Genomic DNA, 23,501 nt, shown 5'->3' with positions numbered 1-23,501 from the left:
CGCTGGCGCATGTCGACCAGCTGCAGCCCCATTCCTGCAGAAATCCTGCAAAAAAACTCCATCCTGATTGGGTTTCTGGGTTTCTGTACAGCTTGTGTGCAGAGACAGCAAATGAATGAGGAGTGGAAGAGGAGTAGTTCTGCTCTGTGCACAACAGCATGTTACATTATGTTCAGTCTCTTTCAGGTGTTACCCCTAGGAGAGATGTCCCTGTCATCTGATGTCACTAGTGACATTTAAAATGCAAGTTTATTTGCATTTCTACATCAAATGTTCTTCTGAAGTTACTTATTACAAGTAAAGACTTTTGTTAGCTTTGTTCCTATTTGTACTCGAGCGAGTGTGGTGTTTGTGGTTTAAATGGGGTTTGGTTAAAGAGTCTTGCAAACTGGTGTATTAAGTATTACTTTGCAACTAAATTTGTTTATAATATGGTGTCTGGGGAAAACTTTTAGCATTTAATGTAAAATGAAACATTATCATTTTTATATTAGTCACAACAACGCAATGTCTGGCAGAGAATACCTGCACACTTTATATACTTTATGGTTGATTTCAGCCATAAAGACTGGTTGGAAATGGCTTGATGATCTGCGGTCTTTAACAAACTGTTGAAATTCTCATCTGAATGAATCCAATGGCGTCTTTGAGAATCAGGCTGAACATCCCCTGAAACTCTACTGTAACCTGAAAGACTAAGCTTTGCATGGCATATGGCTTATGTTGTAAAGCTTTAGATGCTTCGGACTGAAACTGTTCTCTTCTGGCCTGTTAACAGCTCTAGGCAGGTGTTGACAATGCATTTTGTAACAGGGATAAGTGATGCATTGACTTGCAGCTTTTTTAAGTCATTACACATTCTAGTTGTTCTGACTGAACAATAAAACATGCTCCACATGTTTTGGAAATTTGCATGTAGGAGAATAGGTTCTTAAGATTCTGTGATCAGTGTCAAGGTTTGGTCTTACAAATGCTTCTTGGGATGGTAGATTACAGTATGGTGTGCTGTGTATGGTACCATACCACCGATACTGTACAGTATGGGAACGTCAATTATCTTTTTTTTTTTTTCTTTTTGGTCAGACTCTATAAACACTGACATTTTCAAAGGATGCTAACTCTGCAAATAAAATGCAGGCCTACATGACTAAAAAAAGCAGAGACACGCACTTGCACACGCACACACACACACCCACGCACGCGCCTTCACGCATTCACACTCATCTCATCCATGCGGAAACACGTGAGGGTATGAAGGCGCTTCGAGCATCCAGCTGCATCCCATCTTCAGCATGAAAAAAATGAAACTCCTGTCACTTTAATTAATGACATGGTTACAATCAAGCTTTTAAAATGACCCCATAATAATGACACGTAGTTACAATGGCACGGTCTGCAAATAACTGCTAGTGCAACGCACTACGCTGCTGAGCCAGGGAGGAAGAAAATACTATTACAGCACATGACACCGCGGAATCAAATCATTTCAATCCGTATCCAAAGCAGCACCCGTGCAGGCTTTCTGCTAACCAACATGGTGGTTGTAAGCCACCTTCACATGCGGATTTACCCCCGTTCTGTAGACAGAAAGCGTGCTGAAATAAACAGTTTTGACTCAGTAGTGCTGTGTGTAGCGTTTCAGCACCGGGGACAGCGCTCTGGGTTTTGATTTCTGCCCGCTCCCGATAAGAACGCAACATAATTTCTTTTTCCAAATCTTACACGAGCGAAAGTGGCTGTCTACGTGACATCTCGTGAATCCTGACCCTGTCTCCAAATCAAATCTTGTGGTTTTGTCCGTTTTCTCTGAAGCATTTCCGTGCTAGATAAAACGTTACACACAGTGCCACCCTGCACTCCATCCACCCTAAGCAACGCCAACCCTGCTGCTCCTACCTTGCCATCCCCATGCCAGGGCCTCCGACTCCCATTCCTCCCCCGGCAGCTGCCCCGTTGACCGGCTTCATATGCTGTCCTGGCCCCGGTCCTGTTCCGGGTCCACCGGGCATAGCCGACCCCATCATCCCGGCGGCTCCCGGCTCCCCGCCGCCCTCCATGCTCGCTTCGTTCCCCATCTCTGTCCGAGCTCAGGAGATTGGAGGGAGGTGAAGGCAGGCTGGGTCAAATCGACAGCGTTTACGCTTTTTCTTTCTTTCTTTTTCTTTTTTTCTTTCTATGACGCCCTACTTTAAATGAACATATATAAAAAATGTCAATAGGAAAAAAGGGGGAGGGGGAGAGAAAACAGCGACTAAACTCAGCGCTGCTCCTCCATCACCGCCATCATCGTCCGCATCCTCGTTCTCGTCAGCTTCAGCACCAGTCTCCTCCTGACGAAGGGGCGGGAGCGTGCCGTACGGCCACGGCGGCCAGAAGGCGAGGAAGAGCGAGATCACTGCTGATGATTACTCCAGAGTGAAGAAAAATCCCACAGAAATAAAAACAAACAAGATCAGTTGAGATAATTGGTGAGCATCAATTATACTCCCGAAATAATTTTAAATCTCATCTATTACGAACTGATGTAAGTCTCAAACAAGTACAATAGACTCCAAAAAAAAAATGCAGTTTGTGAGCCTGACACAAAGTCAGCTGACGAAATAGACCATGGATTATAACACTACTACTAACTCGCGGGCGCGACTTCTTGCTGCGCGTGCTTGTCAGTCTTTTCCCAGGGAAAGACCCGATGGCCACGCGAACGCGCAGAGGCGTCCACTGCACTGAAGCGTCACGTGGGCGAAGAGAGTACATGGTGTTACACACCTGCTCTGAGCTTTTTATTTATCAGGATCTCAGCCTTTATCTGAACCAGGCGGTGTGGCTGCTGCAGGCGTTTGGGATTTTGTAAAAGTTCTTTTTGATAAGCAATGAAAAATACATCTTTCATTGTTCTGTTACATTTTTGGAAACATAAATGAGGAGGAAAAACATTCTACGATAATGCAGAAGATCCTTTCTTTGCTGTTGCCTGCAAGATTAAATTCAAAGCATCTAAGATCTATTGGGAGTCTGATGTTTCCTGTTGTTGCCCCTCTCAGTTACTGTATTTTTTTTTCATCTTTATTTATGTTGCCAATTTGAAGATTACTTCCACTCATCTAGTGATTGTCATAACTTTGTGGTATTAATTACCTTTTTGAATTGTTCTCATATCAGATTGGATTAGTCTGTACTACTTCAGCTAAGGCTTACATCAGAACCGGTTTAATAATGACTAATGCAGGAATGGACTTGGCCTTCACCATAGAAAATATTTGCAGACTAATCTTAAAGCCATGATTAGATCAACTATATAATGCCAGAAGAGAGGTTAAATAGCCAACAATAATTATGGAAAACCCTTGTTGATGGCTGCAAAAAGGTTGCGACTTCTCTGCAACTTGCTCTAATATTAGTGGGGGTATTCGCAAATAAAAAAAAAATTCTAACAAATCCATACAACCTGAAAAGTTATTCCAAGATTTATAGTGAGTGTATTGGTTTAGCTTTCTGCTCCCTTCACACCTGACCTACATTTACTTTCCCTCAGCATTTTTTGTGCTCCAATTTATTAATTGCAAGATCCTTAGTCTATAGGGTGCTTAACTGATTCATTTTATGTTTATCACTTGGCTTGTTCCGCTTTCTGTTGATTTTTACATTACCTGACTCCGTAGCAAAGTTTATTCAGCTTCCTCTGTCATCTGGCGTTTGCCCTTTTAGTTATACCTTTGGTTTATCTTAGACAATAAATAAAACAATAAGACTTCAAAACTACTTTCTTGTCTTCAAACTTTTAAAAAGACATCCTTTCTCCCTCCTCCCCCTTGCTTTTCAAATAAAAAGTTAAAAATTTATGTTTTCTGGGGGGGTTGCCACATAAAATGAATTTGAAACGACTACGAAATGAACAAAGCAGTCCGAAAGTCAAGGCAAAAACTTTTGTGGTGATTTGGGTTTTATCTGCCCACTGGGATCTTCAAATACATGAAACCTCCTCTGCTTTACCTCCTTTTTCTTTTATAATTCAAAAAAGAAAAAAACAAAAGCAGATTAACTTTTAGGTACTGAAAAACATCCCATGGTTGTGCATTTGATCTGATACCTTCTAGCGTCAGTGTCAGAGCTGTAGCTCCCCAAAAATAAGACAAACACCACAAGCTGCAAATGCAAATTTTTTGTTTAAAATACATGTAAGTATACGTGACAAAACCTAAAATTCAGCGCTTCGCAAAAACAGAAGTACTGAAAGGTGTATTTAACCAGTTCAGCCACAAAACTACTACTTAAGGCGGCAACTCACGGCCAAAGTCGATATAAGGAAGGAAGGTCCGCTCTTTGTTGCACTGCCAAGTGTTTCCTCTGAGGCGAGACTTTATAGTGATGAAGGAAACCCTGCCAGCCACAGCCTGAATACTGTGGAGCTTTCCTTTCAAAGGAAGGTAGAAGCTAAAGCGCAGCTGCAAATGTTCAGAGAGACCAGAATCTTAGCCCCTTTAGCCTGTTTTGCACTTATGTATTAATGCTGTTGCAATAATAAGCTGTGAAGTTGTGATTTGACAAGTTGTGTTGAGCAAAAGGTTTTGCACCAGGGACAATGAAAAGAGAGCCTAATCTTTACAGGCTCGCTCAAAAACAAAAACGTTAAAAATGAATTAGTCAACATGAACTGTAATATATTTAGATTTATTTGCTCGTAGTGTGTATGTTCTACCTCAATTTGTGTTTTCATCGTACAAAAAAAATAAATCAGAACAAGCCACCTCACACCTCACATTGGTGATTTTGAAAAGATTGTATAGCAGTGTCATACAACAAAATTTCCAGACCCAAGAAAAAATCTCATAGTTGTAGAGATCAACAAATTTAGCATAATGACCACAAAAATAAATACATTTTATGATCAAATATGAGCATTTTGACTCCACTAGAACTGAATTAATCTGGTTGCTCGTGTTATATCAGTTTGGAGCCTGACAGGGTCCATTATTAGACCTTTTTATCTTGCATGAAACCATGACTTGTTTTGGTTTGACAAGCCCCTGGATACTCAGTATTTACTCAGACTGATAAACATCCCCATGTGCAACTAGGAAAAAATGAAACACAGATAATAACTTCAAGATTTTCTTGAGAAAATGTAACATTTAAAGACATAGAGAAGGTTAGTTGTCGTCGTAAAAGCAGTAAGAAGGATTCGTTCTCCAAACTGAGCTTCTTAAATGCTGCAATTCTGAAAAGCAGTTCAAATCTGCATTAAAAGCAGCATTTTGATTTCTTCATGACTGATCTATATTTCTGCTGTCAGTGAGCCTCACAAAAGCATTCATAAGTTTGAAACATTTCACATTGTGTAACTTCAACTTTATGTCATCTGCAAAGTAGCCCATAATTTTGAAGTGGAAGGAATACATTTGGGTTTCTTGATGTAACTTGAAAATACGTCAGAAAGAGGAATGGGTGTAAATACTTTTGCGAGGAACTGTTGGCAACATTTTCCATTTCCCCAGCAACAGACTCCAGTGGCAGGAGTCCAAGCTGCCTTTTTAAATTTGCCGTCATTAAGTGGCGAATGAATCATTGAAACCAACAAACAGTCTCTAAAGCCAATACAGGGTTTCCTGATCCAACAGAGTCCTGGCTGCTCAGGAAAATATGCAACTCCAGAGCTGATGGCTTTGTCAGACTGGCTCATTGACGTGACTGTGGGAGCAAATACTTAAGGAGATTAAAGGGAGCAATGTGCCAACACTCCAATTCGCTCCAAGCAACAGCCCGGGGCAGGAAAACCCTATTGGTCAGCTGTGAATTGATGATTGAATGAGTGATGGGCAGGGTGGACCTGAATCAGTACTTGCACTGCCTGAGTCCAGATGTGGCGGCAGAGGGAAGAACTCACGTCGTTTGTCTCCTCCCAGAACGCACCAACAACACACCTACAGAACGCACCAACACACCTACAGAACGCACCAACAACACACCTGCAGAACGTACCAACAACACACCTGCAGAACGTACCAACACACCTGCAGAACGCACCAACAACACACCTGCAGAACGTACCAACAACACACCTGCAGAACGTACCAACAACACACCTGCAGAATGCACCAACACACCTGCAGAACGCACCAACACACCTGCAGAACGTACCAACACACCTGCAGAACGCACCAACAACACACCTGCAGAACGCACCAACACACCTGCAGAACGCACCAACAACACACCTGCAGAACGCACCAACAACACACCTGCAGAACGCACCAACAACACACCTGCAGAACGCACCAACACACCTGCAGAACGCACCAACACACCTGCAGAACGCACCAACAACACACCTGCAGAACGCACCAACAACACACCTGCAGAACGCACCAACAACACACCTGCAGAACGCACCAACAACACACCTGCAGAACGCACCAACAACACACCTGCAGAACGCACCAACAACACACCTGCAGAACGCACCATCAACACACCTGCAGAACGCACCAACATACCTGCAGAACGCACCAACAACACACCTGCAGAACGCACCAACAACACACCTGCAGAACGCACCAACACACCTGCAGAACGCACCAACACACCTGCAGAACGCACCAACATACCTGCAGAACGCACCAACAACACACCTGCAGAACGCACCAACATACCTGCAGAACGCACCAACATACCTGCAGAACGCACCAACAACACACCTGCAGAACGCACCAACAACACACCTGCAGAACGCACCAACACACCTGCAGAACGCACCAACATACCTGCAGAACGCACCAACAACACACCTGCAGAACGCACCAACACACCTGCAGAACACACCAACAACACACCTGCAGAACGCACCAACAACACACCTACAGAACGCACCAACAACACACCTACAGAACGCACCAACAACACACCTACAGAACGCACCAACAACACACCTACAGAACGCACCAACACACCTGCAGAACGCACCAACAACACACCTGCAGAACGCACCAACAACACACCTGCAGAACGCACCAACAACACACCTACAGAACGCACCAACAACACACCTGCAGAACGCACCAACACACCTGCAGAACGCACCAACACACCTACAGAACGCACCAACACACCTGCAGAACGCACCAACAACACACCTGCAGAACGCACCAACACACCTGCAGAACGCACCAACACACCTGCAGAATGCACCAACACACCTGCAGAACGCACCAACAACACACCTGCAGAATGCACCAACACACCTGCAGAACGCACCAACAACACACCTGCAGAACGCACCAACACACCTACAGAACGCACCAACAACACACCTGCAGAACGCACCAACAACACACCTGCAGAATGCACCAACACACCTGCAGAACGCACCAACACACCTGCAGAACGCACCAACAACACACCTGCAGAACGCACCAACAACACACCTACAGAACGCACCAACACACCTACAGAACGCACCAACAACACACCTGCAGAATGCACCAACACACCTGCAGAACGCACCAACACACCTGCAGAATGCACCAACACACCTGCAGAATGCACCAACACACCTGCAGAACGCACCAACAACACACCTGCAGAATGCACCAACAACACACCTGCAGAACGCACCAACACACCTGCAGAATGCACCAACACACCTGCAGAATGCACCAACACACCTGCAGAATGCACCAACACACCTGCAGAACGCACCAACAACACACCTGCAGAACGCACCAACAACACACCTGCAGAACGCACCAACAACACACCTGCAGAATGCACCAACACACCTGCAGAATGCACCAACACACCTACAGAACGCACCAACAACACACCTGCAGAATGCACCAACACACCTGCAGAACGCACCAACACACCTGCAGAACGCACCAACAACACACCTGCAGAACGCACCAACACACCTGCAGAACGCTCCAACACACCTGCAGAACGCACCAACAACACACCTGCAGAACGCACCAACAACACACCTGCAGAACGCACCAACAACACACCTGCAGAACGCACCAACACACCTGCAGAACGCACCAACACACCTGCAGAACGCACCAACACACCTACAGAACGCACCAACAACACACCTGCAGAATGCACCAACACACCTACAGAACGCACCAACAACACACCTGCAGAATGCACCAACACACCTGCAGAACGCACCAACACACCTGCAGAACGCACCAACAACACACCTGCAGAACGCACCAACAACACACCTGCAGAACGCACCAACACACCTGCAGAACGCACCAACACACCTGCAGAACGCACCAACACACCTGCAGAACGCACCAACAACACACCTGCAGAACGCACCAACAACACACCTGCAGAACGCACCACCAACACACCTGCAGAACGCACCAACAACACACCTGCAGAACGCACCAACACACCTACAGAACGCACCAACAACACACCTGCAGAACGCACCAACAACACACCTGCAGAATGCACCAACACACCTGCAGAACGCACCAACACACCTGCAGAACGCACCAACAACACACCTGCAGAACGCACCAACAACACACCTACAGAACGCACCAACACACCTACAGAACGCACCAACAACACACCTGCAGAATGCACCAACACACCTGCAGAACGCACCAACACACCTGCAGAATGCACCAACACACCTGCAGAATGCACCAACACACCTGCAGAACGCACCAACACACCTGCAGAACGCACCAACAACACACCTGCAGAACGCACCAACACACCTGCAGAACGCACCAACAACACACCTGCAGAATGCACCAACACACCTGCAGAACGCACCAACAACACACCTGCAGAACGCACCAACAACACACCTGCAGACTGCACCAACACACCTACAGAACGCACCAACACACCTGCAGAACGCACCAACAACACACCTGCAGAATGCACCAACACACCTGCAGAACGCACCAACAACACACCTGCAGAACGCACCAACAACACACCTGCAGAATGCACCAACACACCTGCAGAACGCACCAACAACACACCTGCAGAACGCACCAACAACACACCTGCAGAACGCACCAACACACCTGCAGAACGCACCAACAACACACCTGCAGAACGCACCAACACACCTGCAGAACGCACCAACAACACACCTGCAGAACGCACCAACACACCTGCAGAACGCACCAACAACACACCTGCAGAACGCACCAACACACCTGCAGAACGCACCAACAACACACCTGCAGAACGCACCAACAACACACCTGCAGAACGCACCAACAACACACCTGCAGAACGCACCAACAACACACCTGCAGAACGCACCAACACACCTGCAGAACGCACCAACAACACACCTGCAGAATGCACCAACACACCTGCAGAACGCACCAACAACACACCTGCAGAACGCACCAACAACACACCTGCAGAACGCACCAACACACCTGCAGAACGCACCAACAACACACCTGCAGAACGCACCAACACACCTGCAGAACGCACCAACAACACACCTGCAGAACGCACCAACACAACAACAGAACTCACCAACAAACCTGCAGAACGCACCAACAAACACACCTGCAGAACGCACCAACAACAACACACCTGCAGAACGCACCAACAACACACCTGCAGAACGCACCAACACCCCACCTGCAGAACGCACCAACACACCTGCAGAATGCACCAACACACCTGCAGAACGCACCAACAACACACCTGCAGAACGCACCAACAACACACCTGCAGAACGCACCAACAAACCAGCAGAACAAACCAACAACACACCTGCAGAACGCACCAACACACCTGCAGAACGCACCAACAACACACCTGCAGAACGCACCAACAACACACCTGCAGAACGCACCAACAACACACCTGCAGAACGCACCAACAACACACCTGCAGAACGCACCAACAACACACCTGCAGAACGCACCAACAACACACCTGCAGAACGCACCAACACACCTGCAGAATGCACCAACACACCTGCAGAACGCACCAACAACACACCTGCCTTCTGACGTTTCACAGGTTAAGTCACAATGAAACCATTATTTCTGCCATAGAACAACTTTGTTTATTAGGTGGGAATCATTGATAACCTAGAAAAAAAAAGATTCAAGTAACATTAGAACTTTTTTTAAAGTATTTAAAAACAAACTTGTTACTTACTTTTATCTCCAGGAGCTTTTTTCAGTGATATGTTGTGTATTTTCAATCTTCTTTTTTCCCAGTCCTTGGGCTTGATCAATCATGAGGTGGAATGTGTGTTCAAGAAGTGGACAGAGAGAAAAGGTGTTAAGCCTAAGAAAAACACTGTCTACAGCAGATAAACTATCTGAAAATATGTCTTTAAGAAATGATAAATGGGATGGTGGACTAAAGATAATCATTGGTGGAAGAAGCACCTGAGGGTTTTCCTAAAATCCAGACTCTGTGTCCTCTGTGGAGGACACGGACTCTGAGAAACTTAGGTAAAATGTGAGTCTGTTACCATGGCAGCTGGGAAGCTCCCCACCATCAGGTGTAATTGGTGGGACTGTTGTCACTGACACACATTTTAAATCATTTTGAGGAAGAATTTGTTCATTTGGATTGACACTAGGCTTCTGCCTGTCAGGTATTCAGCCAGAGCTATGTTCAACATTCACATTTTGACCAATTAACTGGTCATAAAGTCAATGTAGACAGACTAAGGTATATATATTTATAATTAAAGTTATGGCATGAATGTTTCTGATGAATTTATAAGAAGCTCCAAATCCTGGCTTTCTGGATGACCAGTAAAGACACCCTGACACCAGCTGGTATAGAAGATGACATGGTTAAAATAATACATTTCAACATATTATTATTTTGGAATTCATGAATCAAAAGGTTATGAGGATATTCTTTTCAATCCATTCTTTAGATGCCTTAGCTTCCAACATCAGTCACTTTAATCCATTTTGCACTTGCTCATCCCTTGACTTCAGAAACTTTATTTTTCTATTCTTGAATGATTCATGAGTCACAAACATTCCCCTGAAAAATGTTCTGGAGATTTAATAAAAAGGAGAGGAAAAGCAGCTTAAAATTCAAAGACAGAATTTAAAACACCGTCAGTAAATCTGAAGAAATACTGATCATAACCACTGTAAAAGATTACAAGTAAAACCGGCCACTTTGAGAAATATAGAACAGAATGCGTTGATCAAACTTTAAACACAGTGCTCTTTTTGGCATCTAACACACACACACACACACAACTGGGCTTCAGTATAGCTTTATTTATCCTACAAACATGAGGTAATCTTTGAAGATGATTAAAATAATAATAAATAAATATTAGCTATCTGTTAAATCTATATCCCTCCTTTTTCCTAGTGCAGGACTGACTTTCACAGACCATTCAGTGTTGTTTACCTAAAACACACAGGGTTTAAAATGAAGCTGGAGGAGATCAGCTCTGGATTCAGGTGTGTTTGTTCTTCATCGTGCCTTGCACAAAGTTTTTATTGTGTTCAGCAGAATAACACCGAAAGCTTTAGGTTGTTTTTCTTCTTCCCATCACAGCTCTGTGTTTGCAGTCCATGCCCTGCAACGTATTTCGTTCTTCTTTAAAGGATAGAGATGTTAGAAATAAATGGACTTGTAAAGAGGAAAGTTTGTTGAAGCGAAGAGAGAAGGTTGTTTGTGTCTCATTTTTTTTCTCGAATCTATTCTCCTTCTCAGTTGTTTAGTCATTGTTTTGTACTATAAAAACCGTCACAAATAGAATTTTACTCATCAAAACAAAATAGATTTTATTGTGCTCCTTTATTTTTGCATGGAAGCGCTACAGATGACAGACGTGAGCCCTGCAGTGTTTACTCCTTTGCATGCTAAGGAGTGAGTGTAATAAGCTGTTTCATCAGTTCTGTAACTCCATGCGTCTCTCCATAACTCACAAAAGAGCTGCACTCCCCTTTTCATCGTCTGAATGCAGAGTTAATTACTGTAATGTGCATGACGGGAAAGATTTCGCTCCTCGTCAGCATTCTGCTCGGGCAGCGACCCAGCACATCCTACAGCAGAGCCGAAAGAGAGAGGAAAATAATAGGAAGCCTAAAATTAGAAGATCTTTTCATTCTTATTATTAACATGGTTATTAAATTTGGTTTGAAACTGATCTGGAATACGAGCTCATATCTTTTAGTGTCAGGAAGCTGCCACAACCTGCCTACAGTGGCATAAGTGGGACATTTTAAGGTAACATGTTGAAACACCTTTTGATTCAAGCCTACAATACAGTCAACATTTACCATCAATTGTAGAGAGCTGGATTCACTTTTTTAATTAAATGGCACAGGACCTGGGAAACAAACAGGGGTTCAACAACGCATTGTAACCACTTTTCAGCTTAACTGTAAAGGAAGTATGCTACCTTACAATTGAGAAAAAGCTTTGAAAAGATCAAGCAAAGTCAGACGTCTTACAGCATGTAGAGCAACAAGCATCCTGGCAAGGGTTTGTGTTGACTCATTTTATCTATTCGGCTTATATCCTCTGAAAGGCAGAGCAACAGATGACTCTGAAAAGACCATACATAGAATGTAAAAACAAAAACTCAGTTACCAGAGGCTTTTTAATGCTCGTCCTTGTTAGTGAGCCAATGGGGGACGTAGTGTGAATAACAGCATAACGTTTTACAGACAATGAAAACATAATTTCTTCTACATATAAATGAAGCCGTGTGAAAACATCTCCTAATGAATTTCTGGGTAAAACGATTGCCTAAGCACTCTTATGGGAAACATAGCAGGTTTATCAGTTTACTGCTTGTGTCGGATTCATTATTAGACGCCTCAAAAAGACTCAGCTTCTCTACGAAGCAACATATGGCAGAGCTGATAAGTGATGAATTGAAGGAACACGTGATTCCACCCGCTCCTGCAACAACACACACGCATACACGCATACACACGCACACACACACACCTTTTCAAGCGTTCGAGATGCTCTGCTGTAGTGGAAAACCCACATTTAGAGCATTTAATGAGCCCAAAGGAAATTGCTGTGCTTAAGAAGGTGCAATTATAAAATTCTGAAGCTGAAAAACCAAATAAAATATATCCAGTGGCAATCCAATCAGTCTGTATTCTCATTTAATTACACCATGCCTACTTTCCCACCTTGTCTCATGTAATCAGAGGGCAGGAAAACCTGAGTTCTTAGTTACAAAAGCAGCTCCTGCTGCGCAAGACTGGGTCGGCCACAACTTATCATCCACCCTCATCATAAATACCCGGTTGCCGCATCCACCCACCTGTTTCCAGAACGCACTGGGGCGTGACCTCGCCACTGCCTGCTGCGTCACTCTTCAAGTTGTCACGTCAAACCCTCACAAATCGCCTTTAAGAGGGCAGTCAACCATTCTGAAGCGCAGCTAATGCCAGGCAACAAAACAAATCCAGTTTTGTGCCAAGAAACGGATTCTGATAATATTGATGGTAAAGGTAGACTTTAATATACAATGAGAAATGCTTTGGTTTCATGCTTTTACTTTGAATCCATAATGTCTGACTTTGCTAAAGCGAGTTGTGTTTAGATTATGGCAAGTTTTACATTTTAAATGTAGTTAGTTATTAGTAATGTCAACTTTACTTTGTTGTTTCAGTGTGTATGAAAGATAAAGCTGTCTCAGAAACTGGATGATTAGTTTCTGATAAATGTTGAAATTGCTCCATACATTGGGCGTGCTGTGGTGGCTTAGGGGATAGCACGACCCACATTTGGAGGCCTTGAGTCCTCGACGCGGCAGTCGCGGGTTCGATTCCCGGACGACGTTTGCAGCATGTCTTCTTCCCCCTTCCTGTCAGCCTACTTTCAAATAAGGGACACTAGAGCCCACAAAAGACCCCCTGGTGTGGAAAAAAAAGAAATTGCTCCATACACAAAAATATAAAATGACTTTTTTTTTTGTCCATACCACCCAGCTACACGGGTATATATAAAGAAATTTGAATTTTGTGTAAAAGTCACTCAATTCAGAAAGTGAGATTCATTTTAAATTGAGTCATTAATATTTTAATAAAATCTTCTGAGCTCTTTCTTGAGCTCACATGGTGTGTTTATCAAAGTCAGCATAATCTTTTAACATTTGATTAAAATCTTTGTAATGATCTGACACATCTTGGGTAACGGCACCTGTAAAACATTCTTGTCTATAAATAGCATGATTAGATCTGTGTACACTCAAACCACATTACCTGTATACTCTTTTTAACCAACAAAAAAACCCCAATACACTTTGTCTGACATTATTCTAACAAAGAAGCAGGTTAGAGAGAAATTCCAGTGATTAAAATAAACCTGTGAAATCTGTGATAAATAATCATTAATCTGATACAGATTTTGCAGAAGAAACTTTTCTGCGTTTTGAGAAATTGATCAATTGTACCTGAACACGGAATAAAAAGCCAGATTCTTTGTAACTGTGAGAGCATCCAGGCAGCATCATTTTTACCAGGTGAATGGCTCCATCTAGTGTTTACAAAGAACAGAATGTGACCAAAAATTTACTTTTTGTGATGATTTTATGCTTGTGTTTCTCAAATCCAGTCCTCAGACTAAGATTCCTCGAAACACTGCCAGAGGCTTGTGTCCTGTTATTGGTTATTTACAACAGCTCATAATAGCAAGAGGATGCTCTGTCAAACTCCAGTCCTCAAGGGCCGCTGTCCTGCAGTTTTTAGATGTGCCACAGGTACAAAACACTGGAATGAAATGGCTTAATTACCTCCTCCTTGTGTAGATAAATTCTCCAGAGCCTTACTAATGACCTAATTATTCTATTCAGGTGTGGTGCAGCAGAGCCACATCTAAAAGTTGTGCCTTTTAGAGTGTCAAACTCCAGAACTGGAGCTTGACACCTGTGCTCTACGGAGCACTAATGGTGCTTCTCATTGACGCTACAGCAGTCACTAAAAGTGGCATTTTGTGTTAGATTTTTTTTTACACTTCCAGTTGTCATGTGGAGAAATTTAAATTGTTCTTGTTACACAGCTATATATATGGCAATAATTATTTTAAACCTAAAATAGTTAGGTCAATTTTCCCAATAAACCTAATTTGCAGAAGGGGTTCAATCATCTTCAGCACACTGGTGGTCAATGATTTTTTTTTTTTTTAAATAGTATCCATTGCACCTTTAGTTATAGGGAAACTGGCAGATCTGGAAGAGCTTCCATGAACTGGACTGATTACCAGGCAATATCTGGTTCCTGGAAGAGCTTTTCCATTAAAAAAAAGAAAGAACAACAACAATTAAAATGAAACACTGCAGATTGAAATAATGCACATAAAATAGCAGCCAGAGCACATCTGGTACTAAATCAACCAGGTCTTCTTTCCTAGCAAGAATAAATGTTATAATAGAATTCAAACAGTAAAAAACTTTACATGCAGACTAATATGCAATTACTTCTACTAGTTACTTTTCCTTTAAGGAATAACTTTATTCTTTCATGCAGAGTAACATATTCCTGAGACTGACTAGACATGAAAATCTTTACACATAAAGTAGGGTGACCAAACGTCCGTATTTCCCGGGACACGTCCGTATTTCACGTCCTGTCCCGGGATATTTTTAGAAAGTGAGGAAATGTCCTGTTTTTTGCAGGACCCGCTCCAACGTGTCGTGGAAACGATCGGGCCCCCCACCCCCCGCTGAAAGGTGTCCCGGTTTTCCCAAATGAAAATATGGTCACCCTACAGAAAGAGCAAAACGAAAGGACTTGTCTGTCTTGATGAATGACTCAGGTGAAACCCGCTGCTATGTCAACATTTAGCCAATAGAGGGCAGAGTTTGAACGAACAACAGTGAGAGGGTGAAATCTTCTGGAAAGATTTCACCCTCTCACTTGTTTTACAACGCAATATATTAAACCGTCCTTGGATTTTTCAGCGATTGAATACTGTCAACAATTAAAACGATTTTTTCAATCTGCAACAAAGCAAAAAAAATTATTATTATTATTATTATTATTATTATTATTATTATTATTATTATTATTATTATTGTTGTTGTTATTATTATTATTATTATTATTATTATTTTCCATCTAAAGGTGCAGGTCGTTTGAGGTTTCTTCTGAGTTGAAACTTTAGCGGGTAAAGAGGCAGGAGTTCTTCCTACGAACAACAAAGTTTCACTCCTTACTTTTTTAAATGTGTGAAGGACTTTTTTTTTTTTACTTGACAACATATGGTAACAATACGTCCCACCCCTTTTCTAGCCAGAAAGAAAGCATAACTACAAACAAAAATAATCCGGATATATTGAAAAGTGCAGTTTATCCAATTGTATCATTCAACCGGTTAGCACAACCTGGACACAACAGAATTGCAAAGTAGTAAGATAATTAAATATATGAAAGAATAATTACTTTCAAGTAAATTTGCTGGAATTTACTTGGTCAAGTTATAGTGTAAAATACAATAGTTTGTTTGTAGTAAATCTAAAACCTAAACTTTGCAATTTATTGTTAGAGTTGGGTAGGGTACAACAAATAGGTTGAAGAACTTTTTGGAAAAAAAAGTTTTAAACTGACTTGAACATTTAGTTTCACTGCTCTATCTTGTAAAGATGCTAGTTAATTTACTTGATTTTTGTTTTATTGTTTGAAGGTAATGTGCATATTGTTTTAGAATTGTATCTGATTACATAATTGGCCTAATCAAACAGCTCTGACGTGAATAATCTTCCTGCTAGAGCAAATTTTCAGTGGACATGGTTTTAATTATACTTTAGTAATATTTATTTGGAAGTAACGCCACTCTTAATTGAGTACAGATTTGGGGATACATACCCATCTCTGTTGGTTTTAGTTGCAGTTAAATAATCTCTGTGTTTCGCCTCGTCACCGTCGTGCAGCGCTAGAAAAAACCCACAACAGTTTGGATGCTCGTGCACTTCCGGGACTTTCGTAATGTTGTGAGCAGGGCGCGTGCACGGCGGCAGGAGCGACCCTCCTCTTTTCAGGCAGAAACCGGTGAATCAGTGAAAGCGGCCAAGCCCTCCCTGCATCTCATTACTGCTTTAAGCTTCTTCTATTTTTCTTTAAACTTGAAGGAATTGACGGCAGAAACGCGGACGGAAGGTGAGACACTCAGAGCGACTGCTTATTTGTTGGTTTGAATCCCTTTAAAAGTACATTTCTGTGTTGGTGTGAGAGTGCGGATGGTCATGAAGTGCTGCCCCCCCACCACACACAATGGAAGTATGGAAGGCATTCTGCACTTGCGCACCTTCTCTTCCTTCCTGCGGTCTGCATTGCTGCGTTAAAGCCTCCTTCCGTGTTATGAAACGAGTAGAAGCGCGCGGCTTTTGTTGTTGTGTGACACCAGCTGCCAGCGGTGACACATCTGCAGGGTTAGACGTCCTCGCAAATGAGAGTTGTCCAGAAAGGTTAAGCCGAAAACCATATATATATATGTGTGTGTGTGTGCGTGTGTGTGTGTGTGCGTGTGTGTGTGCCGATTTGAACTTGCAGTGTTTTTAAGTAGCTTTGGACTGAGTGGATCTAGTTTCAGGAAAGTCCAGAGGTGAAAGATCAGGGGGGCTCACAGATGGAGCTGCTCAGTATCACAATGCTGCCCCTGTATTGGAAGCAACCTGCCAAACTACTGATCTGAAGACACCACAGTCAGATGGAGTTACACACCACTAAGCTGAGCTTTTCCTAAATTAAAGTTGTCCTTGAATCAAGTATCCACGTATTCAGAACGATTCTGTGCCAACAAAGTTGTAGCAGAAACATTTGTTGCAGCTTGGTGGATTTGGACTCAGCGTGAAATTTGATGTATGTTGCCTGGTGTCTCACATATTCAGTCTCTTACAGTACATTTACAGTTAGGTGTAGGCCTGATTTGTAGCATCAAGGTATAGCAAAGGTTTAAATGGTTTAAAATGTTATTAAATTAATGCCTGGTCTTTTGAATCCTTTTTTTTTTCATTCTCAGGACTTTAACATATGAAAGAAAACTGTGTAGCTGTTTCTTCAGTAGACATAATCTTGGAGAAAATGAAGAAATAACAAGATTATTTCCAGGTATGTTTCAGATCATATCTCTAACCTTTGAAAAAATTCAAGAAAATAATAATATTTTATGAATAATAAAAAAAAAAAACATCAAAACTATATATTGTTTGTAAATAGGATGGAAATAGTATCCAGAAATGAAATAACTTTGGAGATGGAATTTCATCACCAATGTTTCCATGGTGACTAACTAAATAACTAACCTAGATTTAGGATTGTTTTCATTCAACTGTAAAGTTTGATTGTGAGTAGAAAATGTCTCTCAAAAATGTCAAGAACCTTTGTCAGCGGCTCAGTGCGGGCTGAGGCATCCTACGGGTCAAAACCTACGATCCTCATGTGTTAAATAATATATATTTACTGTCAAAACTAGAGGTATATTTTCCTCCTTTAGGGGGTGTTTTTGTAAAGCTGAACCAGTTATTTGCTTCTAATTGACAGATTGTGCATCCTGTTGAACCATCAAAGCTCAAGAATTAAGCTTAAATCACTAAATTATTGTTTTCTGACCTCCCTTGCTGACCTTTAGGTCACGCTGCTTTTCTAATACGACATTGGTTCAAGAATCTTCTTAATTATTTCCAGCCAGATTCAGCCTTACTGTCTGAGTATTCAGTTATGTTTGGGGGTTTTTTTGTCTTGTACTTTTTATTCTGCTAATCTTTGACAATGGCTGCCTATACAGCTCAACATCCTGTACCCTCTCAGGTCAAATGCAGATGTGATATGCGAATTGGGATGTTGACATTTGCAGTGTTTATTGATGTTAGACTGCTTATATTTGTGGAGAAGAAGTGTTCTTGTTAGAGTTAATGAAAATTGTAGTTAAGACAACGTGTTTGGTGTAAGACCCATCTGGTGGGTTTTATAGAAATGTATAAAGTTCCATATATCAAGCATTATTTTAAATTTCGCACTCTGTGTCGTGTTTAATTTATACCTTTCTGCTATACCTAATGTAAGTTACATCTGCTGTCTTTTTTTGACAGTGATAGTTGACTGCAAATTCAATTTGAGGTCCTGCTTTAGACCAAGTTTGAAATTTCTAATTAAATTATTTAAATGTCAAAAATCTAAAATCGTTGTTGAAGCTATACTGAACTCTTTCAAAGCAAATTATTTTAAAATGTAGCCCCAGACTCCCTTCACTAAAGTAAATTTTAAGAGAAAAACATAATTAGATCTGCTTTGCCAGCTCTTTGGATGCTAACTCAGCTGCAGTGTCACTTTGACCTACACTCCTGCTAACAGGAAGTTGATGGATGCTGGTCGGAGCCCTCTGACCACGCTTCAATACGACTGGAAAGTAACAAATTCAGGTTGTAACAACAATATCCTGGTGGCCAGTAAATATGAATCACAAATCTTAAAGTTTACAAAGGCTTTTACATGAATGTCTGCATGAAGTGAATGTAGTAAAAAGAAATCTGTTTGGGTTTTTTTCTGTGAGAGAAAAACAAAGAGATTACATCATTATTTTCTGTAATAAAAGCAAATAATGCAAAATTGGAGAACAGTTGGAGAATGTAGGAAAGTGAGGAAAAGTGGTCAGTATGACTTCCCTTTATACTTTTAGAAACTTTGTAAACCTGCAGAGGGAATTGCTCTGTTGGGGACGAAAATGGAACAATCTGACTTTGATGGATGACAGACTTGATCATTGAGACGCTTTATATGCAAGAGGGAAATTCACTTCTTTTTTTTTTCTTCTCTTTTTAATAAGAATATCGTTACCCAAAAGAGGTTGCTTTGATTTCTACTTAAATCTTTGGGTGTAGTTTCCACCAAATAGAGGTGTGGATGATAAAACTATCCGGCAAAGAGTTTCTTTTAATTAGTCGTTTAAAACGCATTCAGTTTTCAGCAGAGTTTCTTTGGGAGAAACCTCATATGTTACTTTAAAACAAAGCACAATGGACTACATTTTTCATCCTGGATGGTTTTTAGAGTGTTTTAACATAGTATTGCGTTACATGTTTTGTATGCTTCTCGTCCTTTTCTGCAGATTTCAAAGCCGATTGCTTGCTCTCGTGCTAAAACCAGTCTCCTATTGTTTTTCAGATTTTATGAAGGTCAGAAAAAAAACATGGCCTCAACAGAGAGAGCTGAGACAGCTGAGACCTTTTCCCCACAGTATTCTAAGTGAGCCATAAACAGCCTGAGTGAACCCGTTTAACCCTTTCTGATTGGCTGGATAGCTGCCAGCACCATCCAATTGGCGATCACTTTGGGCGATAGAATGTGATCCTTCCCCTGATGCATCCCAACCCTTCCCCCACGGAGGTACAAGTATTCACCGGACGATGGGTGAAAAACCACTGTGCAACAAAAATGGTCATTGTTTTCACTGATATTTGAGAACTTTTATTACTTTTTGAACCAAAGATGAGATCATTTGTTCATGTAGATGAGGTAGGTGGGCTTTTCATGTCACACGGCCGGGTTGGGATTGACCCGGGGATTTCTATGTTTAAAAATATCCAAGCCGTTTCAGGTCAACTCTGTTTCCTGATCGAGGTCACTTATTTTTTGCTTGTGTGTGACCTCTGGGTCAGAGAGCTTGAATACAGGCTAATCCATGTGCACTTGGCGAGTATTTATAGGCTCACAGATAAAATTAGAATAGTGGTCTGAGTCATTTAGTGGGTAATTCAAATATCTTTTTCAACATTGACACAGATTTCTCAGGGATTACATTAACCAATGTTCATACTATAAACTTATTCAAGTGGTTCACAAAGAGATTCATATCATATAACTTGTACATTGCTATAAGGCAATAGTCTACAATATATTCTTAAAGTTTGCTAACGAAATATGATGTAGATTGGCTCACCTGTGTCCCTTGGAAACACAGATGTGACATTAAAAAGTTCTGAACAACGTGAAGGGTTAAAGTTGTGAGTTAAAATCTGCTATCTTTTGAAACGCTCTGCACACTAATCGTGTCTTTCACGGTTTTCTGGATGTTTTGTGTCGTCCCTGACAAGACAAAATTTTACTTTATATTTTTAGATGTCTAGCTGCACAGTGGCGCAGTTGGTAGAGCTGTTGCCTTGCAGCAAGAAGGTCCTGGGTTCGATTCCCGGCCCGGGGTCTTTCTGCATGGAGTTTGCATGTTCTCCCTGTGCATGGTGGGTTCTCTCCGGGTTCTCCGGCTTCCTCCCACAGTCCAAAAACATGACTGTCAGGTTAATTGGTTTCTCTAAATTCTCCCTAGGTGTGAGTGTGTGTGTGAATGGTTGTGTGTCCTGTATGTCTCTGTGTTGCCCTGTGACAGACTGGCAACCTGTCCAGGGTGAATCCCGACCTCTCGACCAGAACGTATCTGGAGATAGACACCAGCAACCCTCCTGACCCCATTAGGCACAAGGGTGAACAGAAAATGGATGGATGGATGGATGGATGTTCTAAATAAAGCATGAGCAAAAATAATTAGACATTTAGCAAATCAGTTTCTGTGGAAACAAAATTGATAGTGGTTCAAGAAATCTCATGATTAGTATTTGTGAAACCTTTCTTCTTCAAACATTTATCTTGCTCACACCGAGGTGAAGGTTTGCACTCTCTGAATGCAGCCTCTCTTTGACCTGTTTGTTTATCCTGTCGGCTTTGGATGAAAGCAACCTGGCTTGATTTGTTAACCCTCTCCCTCCTCACTTACACCACCAGGTTCAGCACTGTGTAATTGGGTTACACAAGCAAAGCGATTTGATGCAGACATAAGTCTGTAAGTCAGTTCCACATAAAAAAAAAAGTTATACAATATCCATTTGCAGTGTCGTAAAGTGAAGTGTCAGTGGTTTTGTTATTCTTGCAAATAAGCTGCTTCAAATGCAAGAAAGGGTCAGCAGACAGTCAGTAGACATTTTAGTTTGGTACCACCAGAGTGTTCGGCTCAAAGAATGTTGCATAAGAAAGCCTTTTCTTTTCTCTTTTTGTTTTTTTCAGAGTGAAATGCAAAAATACTCACTGCCTTTACTGTTTTTTTTTCTTTTTCATTTGTCATGTTGTAATCCCATAACTAAGTGAATAGCAAAACAGGTTAATGTGACCAACCAACACTAAGCTGTTTAATTGCAAATCAAAAGAAAAATAATGCATGTTTTTATTTGGATATTTTACTAGTAGAAAGTGTAGTTTGTAAATCACTGAGTGGCTTTGCACCAACATAAGTTAAGGATCTTTTGTTGTATCCACCTTCCAAATCAAAATGAAATCAATAAAATTTTGTTTGTATAGCACATTTCAGCAAGAAGTCATTTCAAAGTGCTTTACATCGTAAAAAAAACACAAATTCATGCAACATAGAATCAACAATCAAAACATTTAGTCAAATGCTATAGTTAAATTTGTAATTGATTAAGTTTCAAATACAACTCTAAACAGGTGGGTTTTTAGTCAAGATTTAAAGTCACTCAGTGTTTCAGCTGTTTCACAGTTTTCTGGAAGTTTGTTCCAGATTTGTGGTGCAGAAAAGCCGAATGCTGCTTCTCCTCGTTTGGTTCTGGTTCTGGGGGTGCTGAACAGAACCAGAACCAGAAGACCTGAGAGGTTCTGGAAGGTTGATCCAGACCCATCAGGTCTTCTTCGTCCCCAGAACCAGATATACATATGAATAAGCAAGACTAAAATCTGTTTAGGCTTACTTGAGATTAATAATAACTGATTTACAGATTCACTTCAGTCTTATTTACAATACTTGATGATTGTTTTCTGATTTTGACAATGTCATTTGTGAAAATCCAGTATTGCTATGTTGTTGTATGTTCTCATCATGTAAAACCTTAAATTATTTGTTGCTGAAATGTGCTATAAAAATAAATTCACTGTGCCTTGTGGCCATTTGCATTCTGAGTTAAGGCTGTTCTCAATTGGATTTCTTGGATTTACGTCTTGACTTTGAGTAGACCATTCCAAATAATGCTTGTTTGTTCAACTGGAAGTTTAGGGTTTGAGGCTTCTTGTATGTTTTGGGGGCTGTATTCTTACATGTGGATCTTACAGTTTGAGCTCAGCTTTTGGACAAACAACACCTTAAAGCACATCCACTGTTCCAAGCACATATGCGTGGCTGAATATAAACGAAGAGGGAAAAGCTACTGCTAAATATTTGATAGACTTGTAAAACCATCTTAAAGTAACACGTATTAGGCTAAACTTTATAAGTTGTTGAATGCAGGTAGATTTTATCTGCAGTGCCATCTACTAAGAAGTGCAGCAAATCAAGCGAAGGTATAAAAGCAAGAACAGCGATTATTATTTTTTGAGACCGAAGCCACAGTTACACCTTTTTGTTGCAGCTGTTCAGTCTTTTGCAGTCTCTGACATGTTTTGTCATGCAGCCCCATCAATTTTCTCGTTACCTCCGACTGCGTTCCCTTCCCCTACTGAAGAATTGCGTCCCTACTTCTTGATGCCTCCACTACATGCTTTACCCATTCAGATGATGTG

At 41.6% G+C, this 23,501-nt stretch overlaps 2 protein-coding genes across 5 annotated transcripts in view; one reads left to right on the top strand and one right to left on the bottom strand.

Annotated features, from left to right (window-relative positions):
• Positions 1-2,597, bottom strand: part of bsna (bassoon presynaptic cytomatrix protein a) — a 148,476-nt gene extending 145,879 nt beyond the window's left edge. The window contains exon 1 of the mRNA XM_044130082.1: positions 1,897-2,597. Within this exon, the coding sequence (XP_043986017.1) occupies positions 1,897-2,075 (179 nt within the window). The 5' untranslated portion in view covers positions 2,076-2,597. The remainder of the gene's footprint in view (positions 1-1,896) is intronic.
• A 14,358-nt stretch (positions 2,598-16,955) lies between these two features.
• The window catches only part of LOC122830220 (helicase ARIP4-like), a 70,038-nt gene continuing 63,492 nt past the window's right edge, over positions 16,956-23,501 (top strand). Inside the window, exons 1-2 of one of the 4 annotated variants that reach the window (XM_044115429.1) lie at positions 16,976-17,105; positions 17,968-18,056. The gene's annotated coding sequence lies outside the window, so the exon portion shown is untranslated. Of the gene's footprint in view, positions 17,106-17,967; positions 18,057-20,132; positions 20,331-23,501 lie in introns of those variants that run through there. The other 3 variants (XM_044115404.1, XM_044115421.1, XM_044115413.1) reach the window with 3 other exon arrangements.

This window comes from Gambusia affinis, linkage group LG01 (assembly GCF_019740435.1).
Source record: "Gambusia affinis linkage group LG01, SWU_Gaff_1.0, whole genome shotgun sequence".
Lineage (NCBI taxonomy): Eukaryota > Metazoa > Chordata > Actinopteri > Cyprinodontiformes > Poeciliidae > Gambusia > Gambusia affinis.
Note: the sequence above shows the minus strand (reverse complement) of the source record. Positions and strands in the feature narration are given on the sequence as shown.